This window comes from Alosa alosa, chromosome 10 (assembly GCF_017589495.1).
Source record: "Alosa alosa isolate M-15738 ecotype Scorff River chromosome 10, AALO_Geno_1.1, whole genome shotgun sequence".
In the NCBI taxonomy this organism is placed as follows: domain Eukaryota; kingdom Metazoa; phylum Chordata; class Actinopteri; order Clupeiformes; family Clupeidae; genus Alosa; species Alosa alosa.
In genome coordinates, this window is record NC_063198.1 from 29,251,250 (window position 1) to 29,271,249 (window position 20,000).

Here is a 20,000-nt window from a genome sequence, read left to right on the forward strand (position 1 = left end):
AAAATAGGTTTGGTTGTGTAATATAAAGTGAGACAGAAATCCATACATGATGAAATGCATCCTAGTCACCCCAAACGGGAGTGTATGGAGCTCCTTGTTGGAAGGGCTTGGGCCCCATAACGTTACAAAGGTTGTAAATTATTACAACATTTCGGGGGAAGGGGGGGGGGGTCTGGGGTCTGGTGTTCAGAGTCTTTTGTACTAACATTTTCCTCTGTCCAGCACCTAAAGTTCCCTGTTCTGGATGTGTGTGCCTTTGGTTGATTTTCACATTGGCATTATAGGATGTCATGCTGTTAAAATGACAGCATTACACAAGACAAACTAGACTGCTACAGTTTTAAGGTGGCTGACGTTACAATTTTACTGAGCTTTCTCTGGGCTGTTGTCATACCTGATAGTCGTAGCGAGCGAGAGGATTATGAAAGTGTTTATCGTGGATCTGGAAGGAGAAAACCTGAAGCCGCATCTGCTAAACTAAAGCATATTCTCCACAGCTCCGCATCAGATAAAAACATATGCTGCATGTCCTCCCAGCCCTGCTGGAGGGGGTAGGCTGATAACCTCCATATAAAATAACAAAGAGCCTGGCTCCCAACTAGACACAGTATCCACTTTATCACAGACACACTTCCACGCCAAGATAAAGAGACATTCTCTCTCTCTCTCTGTCTCTCTCTCTCTCTGTCTCTCTCTCTGCCTCTCTCTCTCCCCCCCCTCTCTCTCTCTCTCTCTCCCCCCCTCTCTCTCTCTCTTTGTCTCTCTCTCAGCACAGTGACACGAGCATTCCTGAGCCGACATCCGCAGTCCTTTCGGAGAACACACAGAGACAACTCGAAACTAATTTTCTAAAACACATTGATAAGGATTATCTTTTATGACACGTATGAGACGCTACAGTTTTTTTTTTTTTTTTTTGCTTTTCCGCTTTAAGGAGAATTCTGGTTGTCTGTCTGACTGATGGTGTGTCAATGTGAAACATGTCATATGCTACTCTTGTCTATCATGGTGCTCTAATTATTTATGTGGTTGTCAGGGTTTTCTTTCAGTGCACCGTAACAGACTGGCAGGCAGGATGATTTTCCATAAGAATGGCATCTGAAGAGTAAACAGCTGAGACTACCTTTCCTGGCAGGATTATTTGCCCCATCTCTGACAAAAGTGCTCACATTTACGTTGCATTTATTAATTTAGCAGACACTTTTATTCAGAGTGACCTACATTACAGTGACACTGAACTGTGGTCTCTCTTTGCAGTATCAAAGCTTTATGGAAATATTTTGTGCATCATGGCATTCGTACCACCACCATCGGGACAACCACTGAAATCCCTTTCAACCTTGTAGTAAGTCATTTTGTCTTTAATGTTTTGAAAGCTACAATTCCCACACCCAACCAAGAAGGGAAAAGCAAACCAGAGAGTAACTTTCATGTTTTTGGACCAGTTTCACTTCTCACTTTATGATTCACCCTCTTTGCAATCACTACTGTCAGCCTCAAAGACTCAGTTTCTTAGTTTCTCTGATGAAAAATGCTGCTAGCTGTGTGGTACCCAAGATAAAAAGAAAAAAAACATACTCAGATGTGAACCAGCATTTTACACAGATCCATACAGCGCAGCCAAAGCGGGGAATGTTCCAGCATCTGTAGAAGACGGCCTTGCTGTGGTAATTGGGGTGATTGACTGCGTGCGCCCAGAGAAGAGAGGCTTTGAGAAATGCACCAGAAGCAAGCTGAATAGAGGAGAAATCAATGGAACTCAACAGCAGCCATCTTGCGAGATACTCTTTGCGTATAGATTTCACATTAACACTGGGGCCCCCTGATGGCTGAAGTAGTGTGTGTGTGTGTATGTGTGAGAGAGAGAGAGAGAGAGAGAGAGAGAGAGAGAGAGAGAAGAGAGTGTGTGCATGTGCACGTGTGTGTGTCTGAGGTTGGGATGGGCTCAAAACAAACAAAGTGACTTAAAGCATATTTGACAAATGCACTTTAGGAGTACCTAATAGTCCACAGAGGTGTTTGTGTATGTCAATATTTCTCTTGCTCTCTCATGATCTCTTTGTCTCTTATGTGTGTGTGCCTGTGTGTTCCTGTGTGTGTGCTTTGTGTGTGTCTGTGTAATCAATCAGAAAGGTATGTTCAGGTTTTACTCTCATGATGATGTGATTGGTGTAAACAAAAGCTCCACTTGTTACACACACACAGACACACACACACAGAACCTCCTCTTCTGCCAAGCCAAGCCTAATTACTGCAGTCTTATGGCCAAGTATTGACGACTGAGTCCAGCAAAACGAATTGTATCCTGCTGATAATTCTGTACTGAGGTATAGAGTAGCAGTCAATGTGTGTGTGTGTGTGTGTGTGTGTGTGTGTGTGTGTGTGTTTGTCAGTATACATTCTTAACTGCACAAATGTCTGAACCTGAGCTTTAATTTCAATTTACATGGGTCCAATAGCATTTAACTGTCTGGAAGTCTGGATCCATAACCATTTCATGAGCTTTGTCAGCGAATGTATAAAATATTATATTAATAATTAATAATAAGTTAAACCCCTCATTATCTCAGAGTAGCTTCCATATTTCACACAGACTTACTTTCTCTGCCTCGGTCTGATTCTGTCTCTGTGAGCTAGGGCCATTAACCCAACTCAAACCGAAAGTCATCCCTGTGTCGTTGCTTCTACATTTGCACCCCATATTTCCCCTGTACTTTGGCTTAGCTCTTTTGCTTTGTAATTCTTTGATTGTGTTCTTGTTTAGTAATTTGTGAAGTGTAGCTAAAAATGAGGCTTTCTTTTTAATGAAAAACTCCATTGGCAGGATAAATGAATCCATGCTTCTCATGTAGGTGTGAATACCTGAAGAGTTGAGGTGAGGTCTGTAAGATAATAATGGAGATTCAGGCTACGTTTATACAGTGACGATGAAAAGAGAAGACGCAGAAGTGGCGTCTCGTCTTCATTTTTTTATTCGCGTTTAGACGAGCATTCTCAGGGGGAAATCTTTGTTTTATATGAAACGCTTAGAGTATGTGATATTCGATTGGATATGCATTCTAGACGCTGGGTGGTGGTGTGATAGAACCCGATGCGTCACGCCGCAGACATTCTAATTTGACAGTTTAGCCAGCGAGGTAATCAAGGATCTTTGGTTTAGCTGTTTATCGGAGGCCTTAACCCGGGCCGTCTTCAAAACTCTACACTCTGGAAGGAGTCTTCAGATTTTTGCGTCTTCAAGCCCTGATGGCGGGTCGCCGTGTAAACGAAAGGCACTTATGATAAAATATTTTGTCGTCTTCCTTCGCAATAATCGTTCCATTATAAACGCCCCTCAGACCCCCCCCCCAATCTTATCCGGTTCCCTGTGGGCCAATCACAACTCTCCATTGACTAAGATTGAACCAGACACCACATCCATCAACCCATTTAGTATACGTGTCCAGGAGCCCATAAAAAATGACCAGTCAGAGCTGTCATAACACTCCTGTGCGCTCCCCCATGCTGAATCAGCAGACCACACTAACCACTTTTTGCTCCATATATTCCCTTAACAAGCTGTCTATAACCTGGGACAGCCTCTATGGTGTAGCAGTCTGATGCTCCTCGTGGCATAGCAGCGCTGCAGCTCTGTTTAATGGACTCATTCCAGAGATCTAGGGCCTTTCTGGTCACTTGTGAAGCCGCTGACGTGTTGGCGGAGACAGTGTAATTGATACCAGGCCGGGCTGTGATGGCTAAAGTCTCCTTGTGGGCTGTCCAAAGAGAATGTCTGCAGGTTCAATACACAAAATTATACGTACCGGTAACTCTTTTGACCGAGTAAAGTTATGCCAATGTGTGTCAAGTTTATTACACAAAAACACAACACATTGACATCAGACAAGTCATCTGGTTGCTTATACCATGTTAAATTATGCCAACACATAGTGTCAAAGACGGCCTCACGGTGTTGAGTCAACAAATCACTTTACGCAGCGCATGACTGATCAGTTCTGGTGCAGTTTTGACATCATTATCCTCCCGGTGGATCAGCAGATTGGCTACCTGTGCTCTCCCAATGCATTCTCTGTATCCGAAACCATGGCGTGATGGTTTAAAAAAAAAAGGCAGTCTGTGAGCTTGAGGCTTGTTCATCTTTCATTCATTGGGGCAGCCGTGGCCTACTGGTTAGCGCTTCGGACTTGTAACCGGAGGGTTGCTAGTTCGAACCCCGACCAGTAGGCACGGCTGAAGTGCCCTTGAGCAAGGCACCTAACCCCTCAGTGCTCCCCGAGCGCCGCTGTTGTAGCAGGCAGCTCACTGCGCCGGGATTAGTGTGTGTTTCACCTCACTGTGTGTTCGCTGAGTGTGTTTCAGTAATTCACGGATTGGGATAAATGCAGAGACCAAATTTCCCACACAGGATCAAAAGAGTATATATACTTTTATACTATACATCTACCATCTGAAACTGTTGACCGGTCTCAAGAACATTAGTTGGCAGCGCTCTGTCTTGTCTTGTCTTGTCAGTTTCTCTGTCTCTAACTCCCCCATGACACTTCTTATTTTCATGACACTCTTCCTCACAGCCCAGGCGCTTGCTACATTGCCACTCCCCGCTGATGCTCTCCTGAGACTCAGTCCCCAGGCGTTCAGTACACAGAGGCTTGCTCCAGCTCCTGGAGATCACTTGGAGCAGAGTTATCTCTGGAACTGATAAGGCACGGCCTTATGGTGACACTGTGTGAATGGCTGAGCCCAATTCCCAGCGGCATTCTGAAGGAGTGCATGGTTGTGTGTAGCAGGCTCAGAGTGGGCCCAGCAGAGGTGTGCATAGCACATCAAAATGGCACAGGCAAAACTTCTTTGTTTGCTTTGACTTCAAGGCATATCATGTTTTTGAACACCTACAAATGATCTATAAGGTAGTTGTCGGTGAATAAACATGGATGGATAAGAGTAAAAATGTAGCCCTTTGTAATTTCAAACTTTTGCCTGGTATGCCTGCCTCTGACTTAAACACACCTCATATTTGTGCAAAGTTTGAGCCAGGTCAATGCCAGAGTCCACTGCCATAGTTTGTGTTTAGTTCCAGGCTGTTGCATTTCTGTTCCGATGCCACAGAGAGCCTTGAAGGAGCTTCTGTATCTGACCCATGCATAGAGTACAGGCTACAGCCTTTATCAAAACACAACAGCACTATACATGAGAGGCCGTGAAAACAGCAACTGTGGTGAGAATGTAAATCATGCTATCCTTTGTTACTGCAGTCACTATGGGCAAATTAATATAAAAACAGAAATACACACACACACACACACACACACACACACACACACACACACACACACACACACACACACACACACACACACACACACACACACAATAACTTCATTATTTGCATCCACAATCCAAAATAAATATACACAAATTTGGCCAGCACACACACGCTAACACACACACACCCTCATAGGCATATCATTTGAAGTACCATGATTTATCTTGGCCATCATTAAAGGGGAGCATTTGGTAGGGGTCTCTGTCATAACTGCCCTACCTGGAAGGCTAAGATAGGGATGACTTTGAAATGCTAATAAATGCGAAGGTGGCGAGTCTGCAGTCCTTGCACCTTAATTGCATCATATGTCCATGATTAGTCCCTGGTTGTGTGTGTATCTGTGTGTGTGTGTGTGTGTGTGTGTGTGTGTGTGTGTGTGTGTGTGTGTGTGTGTGTGTATGTGTGTCAGTCTTGACTGGGTCTGCTTCTTTTGAATCGTCCTTCTTTTGAATCGTCCTCTTCTTTTGAATCGTCCTCTTCTTTTGAATCGTCTTTCTTTTGAATCGTCCTTCTTTTGAATCGTCCTCTTCTTTTTCTTCTTCTTTGAACCGTTCGTCTTCTTTTTGATGGACAATGTGGATGTAATGAGGCCGATGATCTGTCCAGCAGTCATCTGAATCAATCATGGCTCCTTTGATGCTCATGTCATGTTGATCCCTTGCTCTTACCACAACGTAGTCAATAAGATGTCACTGTCTGAAGCAAGGGTGACGTCGCCAGTTAGACGTCGCCAGCGTTGAACAAGCTGAGTGTTGAACTTGGTTCAACTTTCAAAGCGCAACGCGAGCGTATTCAATTGACAAACCGTTTGTGTTGCTTAGGAACGAGATAAAACTTATTATGGTCTGAGTGTTGCGTTACGTGTGATCCCCGCCTTAGAGTTTATGTTCCCGATGCCTGTCTTGCCTATACTGCCCTTCCTGGTGTTGGTCCCGGCCGACCCTCCCGGAAGTCACCTAGGAGAATAATGTAATCCTCTTTGGCGATTATTGACAGTCTCATCCTGGCAGGCATAAGAGGTCTCTTGTACTTCCTCTGCGGACACACACTGTTGCCATCTGGTTATTGGCAAGCACCAGACGGATGGTCATGAGACGCTCATTCATCCCCACAGGAAGTTCAGAGAGGTGACTGATAGTCTGGTTCCTCAGGACAAACCCAACCCCATCGATCCGTAGTTCATCAACAGGTTTCAACAAGAATATCCTGATGACACCAAGGAGCACTGGAGCTTGCTCATATCCACTATCCTCAATATCTACAAAAGCACCTTTGGTTACAAGTCCAGAAAACACCAGAACAGGTTTGATGAGAATAACACAGAGATAAAACCGCATGTTCAGAACATCTCCAAAAAAGGATGTCCTTTCGTGCCTGGCAAATTAAGGTAAGGTAAGGAAACTTTAATGTCCCCGAGGGGTAATTGGTTTTAACAGCCAGCAGTACCAACAAATATGCCATACAACATCCTACAAGACATACACATCAAAACATTTAGGACACATACAGAGACAAATAACATTTAAGACACATACAGAGACAAATAAATAAACAAGGTAATCTTAAATATACTGTAAAAATAGTAGTTTAAAAACGATTTGTTAATCAGGGAAATGGCAGTGGGGACAAATGAATTCTTAAACCTTTTTGTCCTACACCTTGGCATTGTATACCTCCGCCCTGAGGGGAGGAGTCTAAACTCCCCAAACAGGAGGTGGCTGGGGTCCGCAACAACCGAATAAGCTTTCCTGGTCGTTCTGGGGTCAAAAGTATGGTGGAGGTCAGTAAAATTAGTGCCAGCAATCTTACTATATACTTTAACAATGCTCTCCAGTCTGTTTTTGTTCTTCATAGACAATGACCCAAATCAGCTAATAAAAGAAAAGGTTAAAACAGACTCAATAAAATAGGTGTAACATCCTCATAAAAGTAGGATCAATGTTAAAGTTCCTCAATTTACTGTTCATTTTTATCCCTAGGTATTTGTACTCCTCAACCCTTTCAACAAACTGCCCATTTATGATAGCAGGGGGAAGAGGGGGGCGTTGTTTCCTAAAATCAATGATCATTTCCTTGGTCTTTGTCACATTTATGTTTAAAAAGGAGTCATTGCACCATGTGCTGAAATCACTTACCACTGGCCCATGGTCAATGTCACTGTCCTTAAGTAAAGAGACAATGACAGAGTCGTCAGCTAATTTCACCACATGTCTGCCCTCATGGTGAAATTGACATTCATTAGTATATAAAACAAACAGAAGTGGAGAGATTGATTGAATTGATATAACCTGCGAGTCCAAATGAATGGCTCACTCCAGTGTCGAGGTAGCCTGGCTAATGTCAGACCTCATCTCATTGAGATGGGGTCTGGGAACTAGACATTCATTTTCTCGTATTTGAAACGTGGTTTACGAATGCCCAGAGCCGTTGATTGGGCGCTACGAATGTCTATCAAATGCGTCTGTACATATAATAGCTCATAATGGCTTCGGTGTGTCGTCATCGTCTTGCTGCCCTCCCTCCGTTCTGTGATTGGTTCCTTCGTTGAGGTGAAAACGAAGTCCATAGAATCCAGGCTGTCTAGCAGCGTGAATAAAATCGCACGCGTAAGGCAGCATGGGAAAACCCAGGCTAGTGTCGAGGTGGCTGGGAGAGGGAGCTTAACAGCTACTGGTGGACAATAAAGGCTCTGGAAATTCTAACTGGAAAACTCAGACTACAAAATTGCAGATTACAGAGGTTTCTTCAGAGCTACGAAGGCTGTGAAAGGCCCAAGCTACCGCATCTTAAACCCCCTGCGCTCAAAGCTGCTGAAGGATAATGAGTCCGGTAAAGCCCTATGGAAAGAACACTACCAGGAACTCCTCCACCCATGCAGCACAGCTGAACCAGACATCACCAGCCACATCCTCAGAGTCCCATTAGAGAAGATATTGGGGAACCTCCCACCACAACAGAGGTACGCGAGGCCGTCACGAGACTTAAAGATGACTTAGAATGGATGTACTAATGAGATGCCTAGCGCACCCTCATGCTTATATGGCACCCACTTGAACAATTAAGTGAACTTTATACTGATTAGCTGCCTTACAGCCAAAGACTGCTCACAACAAGCTCCAGCCACGGCTACCTGAATCTCCAACTCAAAATGGTAAACGTGTGGAAGGTGGTGGTGATCAGAGGGATTGTTTGTGTCACAGTTTGTGTTGGTGTTGGTGTCACACTTCAGATTCAGATACACCCATTTGTGAATTTGTGGTCATTTCAAAGTTAGTGATTTACATTTGGGAGGAAATAACTTTTTTCTGATTTAGGGTAGCTAACTTTGTGGCCACGTACCAAACTCTCCTTATTCAACAAAGCCAAGATAAAAATGATTTCCATTCTGTCTGCTTTAAGTGTTTTGCAAAGACATGGTAACCTCTAATGTTGCCTTATGTGTGTATATCAGGGGTGGGCAACTAATTTCCCCAAGGGGCCACATGACAAACTGGGACTGTTGAGGAGGGCCGGACCCAAAATACCGAACTCAAGTCTGAACTCAATTCTGTTCAGTTCTATTCTGTTCTTGTATAACATCAAGTAAATCATATGGTTTTGATTACTACTCGTAAGAACAGATGAAAATGTGAGGGAGACGAAGGAAAAACGGCAATATTTAATATTTGTCCAGTATTTAATCCTCATTCTCGAAAATGATTTTTTGACATTGACATTTTTTTTTTCAGTTTTCAAAGACTGATATAAAAAAGTAGTACAATATCTATATAATTAGGCTAGGCCATGAAAATGTGAAGGAGTCAGTCCAACCATAAGCCTGTGCCACCATTTCATCAACACTCAGCAATATTTCATCATTAAATCATTACCATCATTAAATTAACTCTATGCAGAATTAGACTATGAAAATGTGGAGCAGACAATAGTAGGCGGTCATTAGTTAATCAACATAGAACAAAGAAAACTATTTTGAAAATGTAGGCTATGTTTTTGCTTTAACTTTATACACAAAACTGTGATTGGTGCCCTGTGTGTTGAGCCGGCTGCTTCAAGCAACCTGTGGTAGTAGCATCATACTAGTTTGCTAACATAAGCTTTGCAAATAAACTCAGACATATTTTGGTTCCAATGACGGGGTTATCCAATTGTAAACTGTCTATCTGTCAGTAATGTTTTGAAATGAACAATTCGTATTGCCAGCGAGCAGCAGTAGGAGTTCGACATTCTAACAACCGTTGCGGTGGTGAGCGACGCAGACACAGGAGACACAAAACTGGGGGCAGCCGTGGCCTACTGGTTAGCGCTTTGGACTTGTAACCGGAGGGTTGCCGGTTTGAACCCCGACCAGTAGGCACGGCTGAAGTGCCCTTGAGCAAGGCACCTAACCCCTCACTGCTCCCCGAGCGTCGCTGTTGTAGCAGGCAGCTCACTGCGCCGGGATTAGTGTGTGCTTCACCTCACTGTGTGTTCACTGTGTGCTGAGTGTGTTTCACTAATTCACGGATTGGGATAAATGCAGGAACCAACCCTCACGGGATCAAAAGAGTATTTATACTTACTTACTTAAACTTTGAAAGGTTTACGCCGACGTGTAAAGGCAACTGCATTGTGTCGACGCAGAAGCATAAATTCTATTCACCAGCACATCAGTGAGGGTGTTTACATCCACGCACAAATGTATGGGCGTACAAATAGCAGTCGCTTTCGAAGTAAAAGCAACGATATTGATTTGCGTGCATTATCTCTATGCTAGGCTCTTGACTACTGTTTTTTCGCGGGCCGGTCAGGGAATGCCCGCGGGCTGTATGGTGCCCATGTGTGGTGTATATGTATGGGTTGTTGCTACTTTTGCACGTGTATTTACTTTAAATGTGCATGTGTGTGTGAATATATACATACAGTGTGTACGTGAGTATGTGTGTGTGTGTGTTGCTCATACCTGTCTCTCCCCACACAGGCAGGTACTCGTCCTGTTGGATGTCCAGCATGATCTCCAGGCCGTTGCCCATGCCTCCCTTCATGGTGACCAGTAGGGGGCGCCCATCCTGGCCCGAGTTGAAGGTGTAGCACTTTCCATAGCGTGTGAAGATCTGGACGCAACACAGAAAGGATGGGATGAGAGGATGAGGAGACGCACAGGCAGCAAGAAAACATATCATGACACACACACACACACACACACACACACACACACACACACACACACACACACACACACACACACACACAAACACACACACACACAATGACAGTTAACTTTTTCACTAAATTGAGAATACCCCACACAATGGAGGAATATGGTTCCTATTGGGCAAGCCCCAAAGAAAGGAAGTTGCAGCAATCGTTCCTATTGGACATCCCAGAGGTGATGTCAGCAGGAGATAGTGGTTGGCAGCAGGAGATAGTGGTTGATATTGGGCATATCACACACAGCGGAATGAAAAAGGTTCAGCACATTCATCCTGCACAAAAGCTGTTAAATGGTAAATTGCCCACAATGGTAATGGTGTCATGTACAATGGCACCAATCTGACATCTAGAGCATCTCGCTCACAATAAGTAGTTCACACAGGGGGCGTGTTCCCTCCAATGGAAGCACATAAAATGGTTCACATTGGGGCCCATTGAACGTGATGGCAGCAAATAGCCCCCATTGAGCATGCTGCCTGCATACAGCTGCATTAAGCGACTCATCTCGTCTGAATGACCGGCATGACAGAGCCTGAAATGGAATCAGTGTGTGCGGCGGGAGCGCAGAGGCATCACCCCCGCCCGGCCCCCGAGGGGGCTCCGTGAATAAATCTCCGTCTCAGCGCTGTCAGACCAGACATACACGGGCACGGCTGTTCTTAGCCCTATCTGTGTTTCGGATGGCTGAGCAGGAGGAACACGCCATCCTCCAGGCATAGAGAGAGAGAGAGAGAGAGAGAGAGAAAGGAGAGAGGAACAGGAGATAGTGGGGAAAATGAGAAAGAGAGAGAGAAAAAAAGAGAGCATTTGAGGGTAAAGGTGCTCTTTCTGGCTGTCAGTAGGCTTCTTTTAGGCAGGAATGGGATAATGGTCCTCAGTTAGGAGAGCTGATCAAATAGCCCACTCACCCTTCTGGTCCACAACTTTTATCACACTGACTCATGAGCTGAAGTGCCCTTTTTACTCTTTGCTTGGTCTAGAAGTTCTGCAGTGAGTTTCAGGCCTGTGTGAAAGTATGTCTTAAGGTGCTGTGCAGAACTTTAGGAAAAGCTCACAAGAATAAAAAGAACAGTCGTCACCTTCAGCAGAGAGAGAGAGAGAGAGAGAGAGAGAGAGAGAGAGAGAGAGAGCAAGAGCCCTAGAGCCCTGCTAGTTTCGACCTTTCAGTTCTTCCACTGCGCCATCTGGACTGAAGGGAGCCCTGGGAAGCTGCTTCGCTTTGAATGTTGCAGATTCAGAGCTCACTCATATGGCAAGCAGTCTCTAGTGTGGATCTAGTCTGCATCTGATCTGCATCTAGTGTGGATCTAGTCTGCATCTGATCTGGATCTAGTGTGGATCTAGTCTGCATCTTATCTGGATCTAGTGTGGATCTAGTCTGCATCTGATCTGGATCTAGTCTGCATCTGATCTGGATCTAGTGTGGATCTAGTCTGCATCTGACCTGGATCTAGTGTGGATCTAGTCTGCATCTAGTGTGGATCTAGTCTGCATCTGATCTGGATCTAGTGTGGATCTAGTCTGCATCTGATCTGCAAGCAGTGATCCGGATCTATGTCAATGTCAATGTCAATTTTATTTATATAGCGCATTTACAGACGGCTTAGCCATACCAAAGTGCTTCACAATAAAGTGCAATAAATAAAAACAGGAAGGCACAAAACCAAAAAGGACTACAGTTAAAATAAATTAAGAAATGCAGAAAAAAGAACATTTAAAACTAAACACTGGGGCATAAAGGGAGACACTAGCCAAAGGCAAGTGAAAAGAGGTGGGTCTTTAAAAGGGACTTAAAAACATTCAGAGACTGAGCTGAACGGATGTGGAGGGGGAGGCAGTTCCAGAGTCTAGGGGCTGCCACTGAAAAGGCTCTGTCCCCCCTAGTTTTCAGCCTGGCCCTGGGTTCTTCCAGCCGCAGTTGGTCTGCTGACCGTAGAGCTCTGGAAGGGGAATGGTGGTGGAGAAGATCAGACAGGTAGGTGGGGGCCAGACCATGGAGAGATTTGTACACAGACAAGAGGAGTTTGAAATTGATGCGGTAGCGGATGGGGAGCCAGTGGAGTGAAGCCAGAACTGGGGTGATATGTTCACGTTTTTTAGTGCAAGTGAGGAGTCGGGTGGCTGAGTTCTGAACCAACTGCAGGTGGCGGAGCTGGGATTGATCGATGCCAGTGTAGAGAGCATTAAAGTAATCCAGTTGTGATCAAGTCTGCATCTGATCTGGATCTAGTGTGGATCTAGTCTGAATCTGATCTGGATCTAGTCTGCATTTGATCTGGATCTAGTGTGGATCTGATCTGGATCTAGTGTGGATCTAGTGTGGATCTGATCTCTATCTACTTGACTCTATCTGGTGTGGATCAAGTCTGAATCTGATCTGGATCTAGTGTGGATCAAGTTTGCATCTGATCTGGATCTAGTGTGGATCTAGTCTGCATCTGATCTGGACTCAGTCTGCATCTGATCTAGATCTGGAATGTGCATCTGGTGTGTGGATCTGTTCTGGATTTGCTCTGGTACTGGCCCTTACCCACTAAATCAGGATCACAATCGACAGCTCTCTGAGGCAAGTTTCTACAGGCAAGCGCAAGAATATGAAAAATATGCACTAAACAAAATATTATTGTCCCCAATGAACAATCTGCAGTGCAATCTGCAGTGCAACCAGGCAGAGATCCAAACATGTTTACCCCATAGAACAGAAACAAGAACAAAAAAGTGCAAAAGATCAACATCAAACATGATACGTCATCAGCAGCATCCCAATAGATTATTTTACTTCCTATTATGGCTTTGGCATGGAAAATAGTGCCAATGGGAGCATTCATTGTACTGTTTGTAGTTCTATGATCTAGCCTAGTCTCATCCATCCCTTGACCTATCCATCTGTTCCTATCTATCACCTCCATGCCTCCACTTTGACTCTGGTGTATGTGAAGCGCAAAAAACTACACTGGGATTGAGCTTTGAATCTCAGAGCTGGGAGGCAAACATGCAAGCAAATGAAACGAAAGCCCAAGGGAGCCCATGTCATTGACTTGTCTCTTAAGGCATCAGAGTGTGAGGTTTACATGCTGCAGTGCACACCATGCCCACTGGCCCTCATTACAACACCTTTCCCCACACACATGGACAAGCACACACACACACCAACACACACACACACCAACACACACACACAAGCACACACACAGACACAAACAGGGACAAGCACACCCACAAAGACCAACACACACACACGAGCTCACACGCAGACACAAACACGGACAAGCAAACACACACATACACATGCACACTCACGAGCACACACACAGACACAAACACGGACAAGCAAACACACATACACAGATGATGCTAGAGTGGTCATAATAACCCAACAGGCTTGTTCTGAAAAGCACCACGTTTCGCATGAGTGTCTCTCTTCAAAGTGCCCTTGAGTCTGAAAAATCATTAGTGTCATATTATTAACAACTAATTATCATCCTGAGTATAATCACTGGCAAAGGGGAATTTGTTGATTAAAGTAACGCTTCAGAAAAACCAGGCTGGAGCCCACAGTGTTGGCCGAGTAGTCTGGCGGGCCGTGTGGGCGATTAGAGCTGGGTTGACTAATCAGGGCCTCTTCCTTCCGCCTGTCTCTGCTGTTCTGCACTCATTCAGTCGTATAATGAGGAACGCCACCCAGTGTTCTCAAGCACGAGCGACAGATCAGCTTCTGGATGCGTAAACGAATCACATAGTGGACATAGTGCACGCTGCCACTGCAGTTTTAACTATGTACCCCGCAGATCTCTCTGTGTGGCTGCTGTTTTATTTAATGTACTGTACGAAACATTAGAGTTCAATTTTTTCAATATCTCATTTCCTTCCTGCCGAGATCTGAGGGGGGTTTTAAAGCCGTTGTGGTTTTGTAATCTACAGAATTAACACACTGTGAAGCCTACAGTAGGCTACAACTTTTTGTTTAATTCCAAAGTTTGTAATCTGTAAAGTTTCCCACAAATTAGTATACAGCTTCAAGAGAACCGCTATCATTGTGCAAAATCTGCCTTCTGCAGAAGATTAGCAAATCAAAACGAGCATATTTTGCAAGGAATGACACACAACTTATCCCCAGCCGTTGCACAATCACATGCCTTAGCTTTACATGCTAGGCTTCTCCATGACTGGCTGTGAAGGCACCTCAAGACGAGCTGAGTCTGTGCCGCATCCGTGCCAGATCAGAGCCACATAAGAACCATTCCACTGTTATCCAAGAAATATCTTTGTTCATTTATTCACTTTTTGAAGATGAAATGAAGATTCTGGAGTTGATGTCCACCCGCTCTGAAAGCTGAGCTACAGGCACACAACCCATAAGTAGGCCAGGACACAGTCAGATTATTAATTCTCTAGAGAAGATGGACATAATCTATTCAGTCAAATAACATCGATCCAGGTCAGCCTCAACAGGCAAGTTGAAGGAATAATCAAACAATCACAGACATTTGATCAATCACTGTGGAATAAACACCACACATCTATATCAATCACACATATTTGATCAATCACTGTGGAATAAACATCCTCTCCAGCTGTATCGCTGTGTGGGGCGGAAGCTGCACTGAATACAACAGGAAAGCCCTGCAGCGCATTGTGAACACAGCTGGAAGGATTATTGGTGTTTCACTCCCCTCCCTGAAGGACATTTACACCACCCACCTCACCCAAGGCTGACCAAAATTGTGAGTGATGCAAGTCACCCCGGCCACAATCTGTTTGATCTACTGCCCTCTGGGAAGAGGTACAGAAGCCTGCGCCCCCAAGACTACCAGACTCACCAACAGCTTCATACACCAAGCTGTAAGGATGCTGAACTCTCCCTCCTCTCCCCCTCCACCCTCAGCTACATAACATCCTGGACATTGGACCCACAATGGTCCTGCACTACTCCACTTGCACACTTGTACACTTTACAACTTGGTGTTGTTGTCCTGAAAACACAACACTTCTGCTGCTCTTACATAACTTGCAACCACTATGCCACTTTCTTTCTTACTTAGGTCAAACAGAACTACCCAAGCCTTTTATTGGCCTGACTTTGCACTAGTATTTTATTGACTGTCTATGCACAATTTCAACCAAATTTTGCTGCTCTTATTTTTTCATTATTATATGTGCCCTCTTATTTACTTATTTACTTATTTTTTGTTTACTTGAATGTTATGTTTGTCTGTGGACCTAAATTGGTAAAATATGTCTTGTCTTCACCGTGGGATAGTGAGAAACGTAATTTCGATCTCTTTGTATGTCTGGAACATGTGAAGAAATTGACAATAAAGCTGACTTTGACTTTGACTTTGACTTTGACTTTGACATCACACATCTATATCAATCACACCCTTTAGCTCATCTCACTTTCCCTTCATGTGTGTTTTTGCCTGATCAGTCATGACAGGAGTCCCATAATAATTTCCATAATTCTGGAATATTCTTTGAGATCCTACATCCATCAATGAGCTGGCCTGTGTGTCAATTCAGAGAGTCATTATAAGTCAGGGCAAGAGGGGCCACTCTGCATCTAACACACAGGTGTGTGTAGGTACCTTTGGATCTAACACACAGGTGTGTGTAGGTACATCTGGATCTAACACACAGGTGTGTGTAGGTACATTTGGATCTAACACACAGGTGTGTGTGTAGGTACATTTGGATCTAACACACAGGTGTGTGTGCAGTTCCATGTGCAGAGCAGAGAGAGTCACTGTGTGTTGGGGCCTATAAACATTCCATTTGACAGAAGACTTATCAGCTTACGTATGAGTGTTAATGGGAAAGGGATCCAGATTGCTCTGAGTTTGTGTGTGCATTTGTGTGTGTGTGCCTGCATGCATGTGAGAGTGTGTGTGTGTGTGAGAGAGAAAGAGAGAGTGTGTGTGTGTGTGTGTGTGTGTGTGTGTGTGTGTGTGTGTGTGTGTGTGTGTGTGTGTGTGTGTACAGTACTGTGTGCGTATGGATATCACATACGGGGATCTTGTGGAGAGAAAGGCTGCTGAAATCTGGTGACAGGATGTGAGTGTGTGAAACAGGAGGAGGAACAGGAAGGATTGTTAATCGTTTGTCCTCAAGGCACACTTACATGAAGCACTCAGCACATACATACACTTATATACCACATACCACACACACATACACACACACACACACACAAATGTTTCACCTACTCATCCACTCTGACAGATGACACTCATGTACTTGTACAAACAAGATGAATCAGTTGTGCAGTGAGAAGAAGGCAACCACCAGGCTGAGTCAGTCACACACACACACACACACACACACACACACACACACACACACACACACACACACACACACACACACACACACCTATTTACAATGGGGACAAAGTCTGGACACGCTAATGAAATGTCACCTCTCTCTGAGAAGTAATGAAAAAGAAAAAGTCACTCAGTAGTGGGTTGGCAGCATTAGCTATTACCGCACGCTCTCTCCATTGTAGTTACTTACACACACACACACACACACACACACACGCATTTACACACACACACACACACACACACACACACACACACACACACACACACACACACACACACACACACACACACACACGCATGCACACACATACTCCACTCTTGCAACCCAAGCTGATGTCTACATGACGCACACCAAGCAGCTCACTGCCATAGAAACAGCACAGTGAGCGATGCTGGATGAATATGCAAGACACAGACCAGCAAAATGGCACCGCTCTTCTCTCTTCCAGGGGGTAATGGCACTGCAGGTCGTTTCATAAAGAGCCACTCGAAAGGACGGACCAGTGATGGAGCAACTCATAGAAACACTCAAGAACTTTCTAGATGCATTATGAGGCTCTTTGTGCCACAGTTATTTTATAAGATGTGCACTTTGCAAAGGCATTATGGGATGCTGCGTGGTGACTTCTTTTGATGAGAACCATGCCCTGCAGATTCATAATGGGAATCTTTTATAGTCTCTTGGGTGCATTTTGAAAAAATGATAAAATTGTTTTCTTAGTGAGTATGAGTCAGATGCAATTAAGCAGCGATACAAATGGATATGTAATTGTGTGTGTGTGTGTGTGTGCATATTAGTGAGTGTATGTATGTATTTTCAATAGTCCACATGTTCTCTTCAGGCCCAATCACTTCAGGCCAGTGGCTCTGACATCACACCTTGGAGAGGATTGTCCTGAACTACCTCCGTTGCCTGGTGGGCAGTAAGCTGGACCCCCTCCAGTTCGCATATCGACCAGGGGTCGGTGTGGAGGATGCAATAGTTTTTCTCCTCCACCGTTCTCTCTCTCACCTGGAGGGTACTGGGGGCTCTGTTAGAGTCGTGTTCTTTGACTCTTCCAGTGCATTCAACACAATACAACCTGCACTGCTGAGGGGGAGGATAGAAGGAGCTGGAGTCGACTGTCATCTTGCTGCTTGGATCATCAACTACCTCACCAACAGACCACAGTACGTGAGGCTACGTGACTGTGAGTCAGATGTGGTGGTCTGTAGCACGGGGGCCCCACAAGGCACAGTGCTCTCCCCCTTTCTCTTTTCCCTGTATACCTCAGACTTCCAATACGACACAGATAGCTGCCATCTCCAGACATTTTCTGATGACACAGCTATTGTTGGCTGTGTTAAGAAGGGAATGATCTGAGTATAAGGGGTCATCACCAGTTTTGTTGAATGGTGTGGAAAGAACCATCTGCAGATAAACACCAGTAAGACAAAGGAGATGGTGATTGACTTCAGCCGTAAGGCATTATCAGTTGCAGCAGTGAACATCCAGGGAATAGACATTGAGGTGGTATCAGTCTACAAATACCTGGGTGTTCACCTTAACAATAAACTAGACTGGTCCCAAAACACAGATGCCCTGTACAAGAAGGGCCAAAGTCGTCTCCACTTGCTGAGAAGACTGAGATCTTTTGGTGTGTGCAGGTCATTATTAAGGACTTTTTATGACACAGTTGTGGCGTCAGCTATTATGCTGTAGTCTGTTGGGGTAGTGGGTTTTCTGAGAGGGACAGGAGAAGAATAAATAAGCTGGTGAAAAGGGCTGGCTCTGTCCTGGGCTGCCAACTAGAGCCTGTTGAGGTGGTTGGGGAGAGGAGGATGTTGGACAAATTGGCATCCATCATGGCCAATTCCTCTCATCCGCTCCATGGGACAGTGGCTGCGCAAAACAGTTCTTTTAGGAACAGACTACTACACCCATCATTTAAGAAGGAGCGCTTTTGCAGGTCTTTTATTCCATCTGCCATCAGAATGTATAACACTACTGTCATGAAAATTTGTAATGTTAATGTAGTGTCTGAACTTCATTATTAATATGTGCATCATGTGATGTGAAGTCACCTGAATCAATCAATCATTGCAGCTGGAGAACCAAGCAAGAACCAAGCTGATTCGATTCCGCAGTCGTGTCTGTTACACAAGGTTTTGACAGCGCAATAACTTTAAAAGATGAGCAGAAAACAATGGTTTAGGCATTTGACATCCTCAAATTTTATGGGTGTGGTAAATGCAGGCTGGCCCATAATCAAATCCAAATGCTCTGTTACCACACTCAAAATGGAACAAGAAAGAGAGAGAGAGAGCGAGAGAGAGATTTCACTACGGGGTAATGGTGTAAATAACAGCGTTTACCGTAATAATGTACAGGCAATGTGCCCTGTTCCCAATCCTACTTTCCAGTCCCAACTCAAATGTCTTACTAAGTGTAAGTATATATACTCTTGATCCCGTGATCAAGAGTATATATGAGGAAATTTGGTCTCTGCATTTATCCCAATCCGTGAATTAGTGAAACACACACACAGCAGTGAAGGTGAAGCATACACTAATCCCAGTGCATTGAGCTGCCTGCTACAACAGCGCCGCTCGGGGAGCAGTGAGGGGTTAGGTGCCCTCAAGGGCACTTCAGCCGTGCCTACTGGTCGGGGTTTGAACCGGCAACCCTCCGGTTACAAATCTGAAGCGCTAACCAGTAGGCCACGGCTGCCCACAATTATATGAATACCATTTATGAATACCATTCATTGTTATGGTATTATTTTCACTACAAGAGACAGTGACATTTCAATTGTATACCGGTAGTTACAATGTGATAAGGCCAGTCTATGGAACAGTCTATGTGGATTAGCATAAAAAGCTGATAATACCATATTTATACATCACCATAACGTGCTCACATAACAGCAGTAGAGGCCATTTTCCTGCCTTATCATTAAGCACATTTTTTATTATTCTTCCATTGGCTCCCTAATGGTCCCCTGGGGCCAGCTCTGCTGTTTGGAGGCGGCACATGAACAAGTGGCAGCTGAACTGGGGCCCCCCTGAATGAGCTCTGCTGCTGGAGCTTCTGCTTTGGGTCCAGGTGAAGTGACGAGACACCTGACAGCCCCTCACCTGCGCTTCCCCCTTTCAAGAGCTGGCAGATCCCCTCACCTGCGCTT

At 44.7% G+C, this 20,000-nt stretch overlaps 1 protein-coding gene across 3 annotated transcripts in view; it reads right to left on the reverse strand.

The window, feature by feature from the left end:
* The window catches only part of asic1b (acid-sensing (proton-gated) ion channel 1b), a 231,408-nt gene that overhangs the window by 24,791 nt on the left and 186,617 nt on the right, over nt 1-20,000 (reverse strand). For all 3 annotated transcript variants that reach the window (XM_048254856.1, XM_048254855.1, XM_048254857.1), the window contains one exon: nt 10,263-10,413. In XM_048254856.1, coding sequence (XP_048110813.1) covers nt 10,263-10,413 — 151 coding nt within the window. The remainder of the gene's footprint in view (nt 1-10,262; nt 10,414-20,000) is intronic.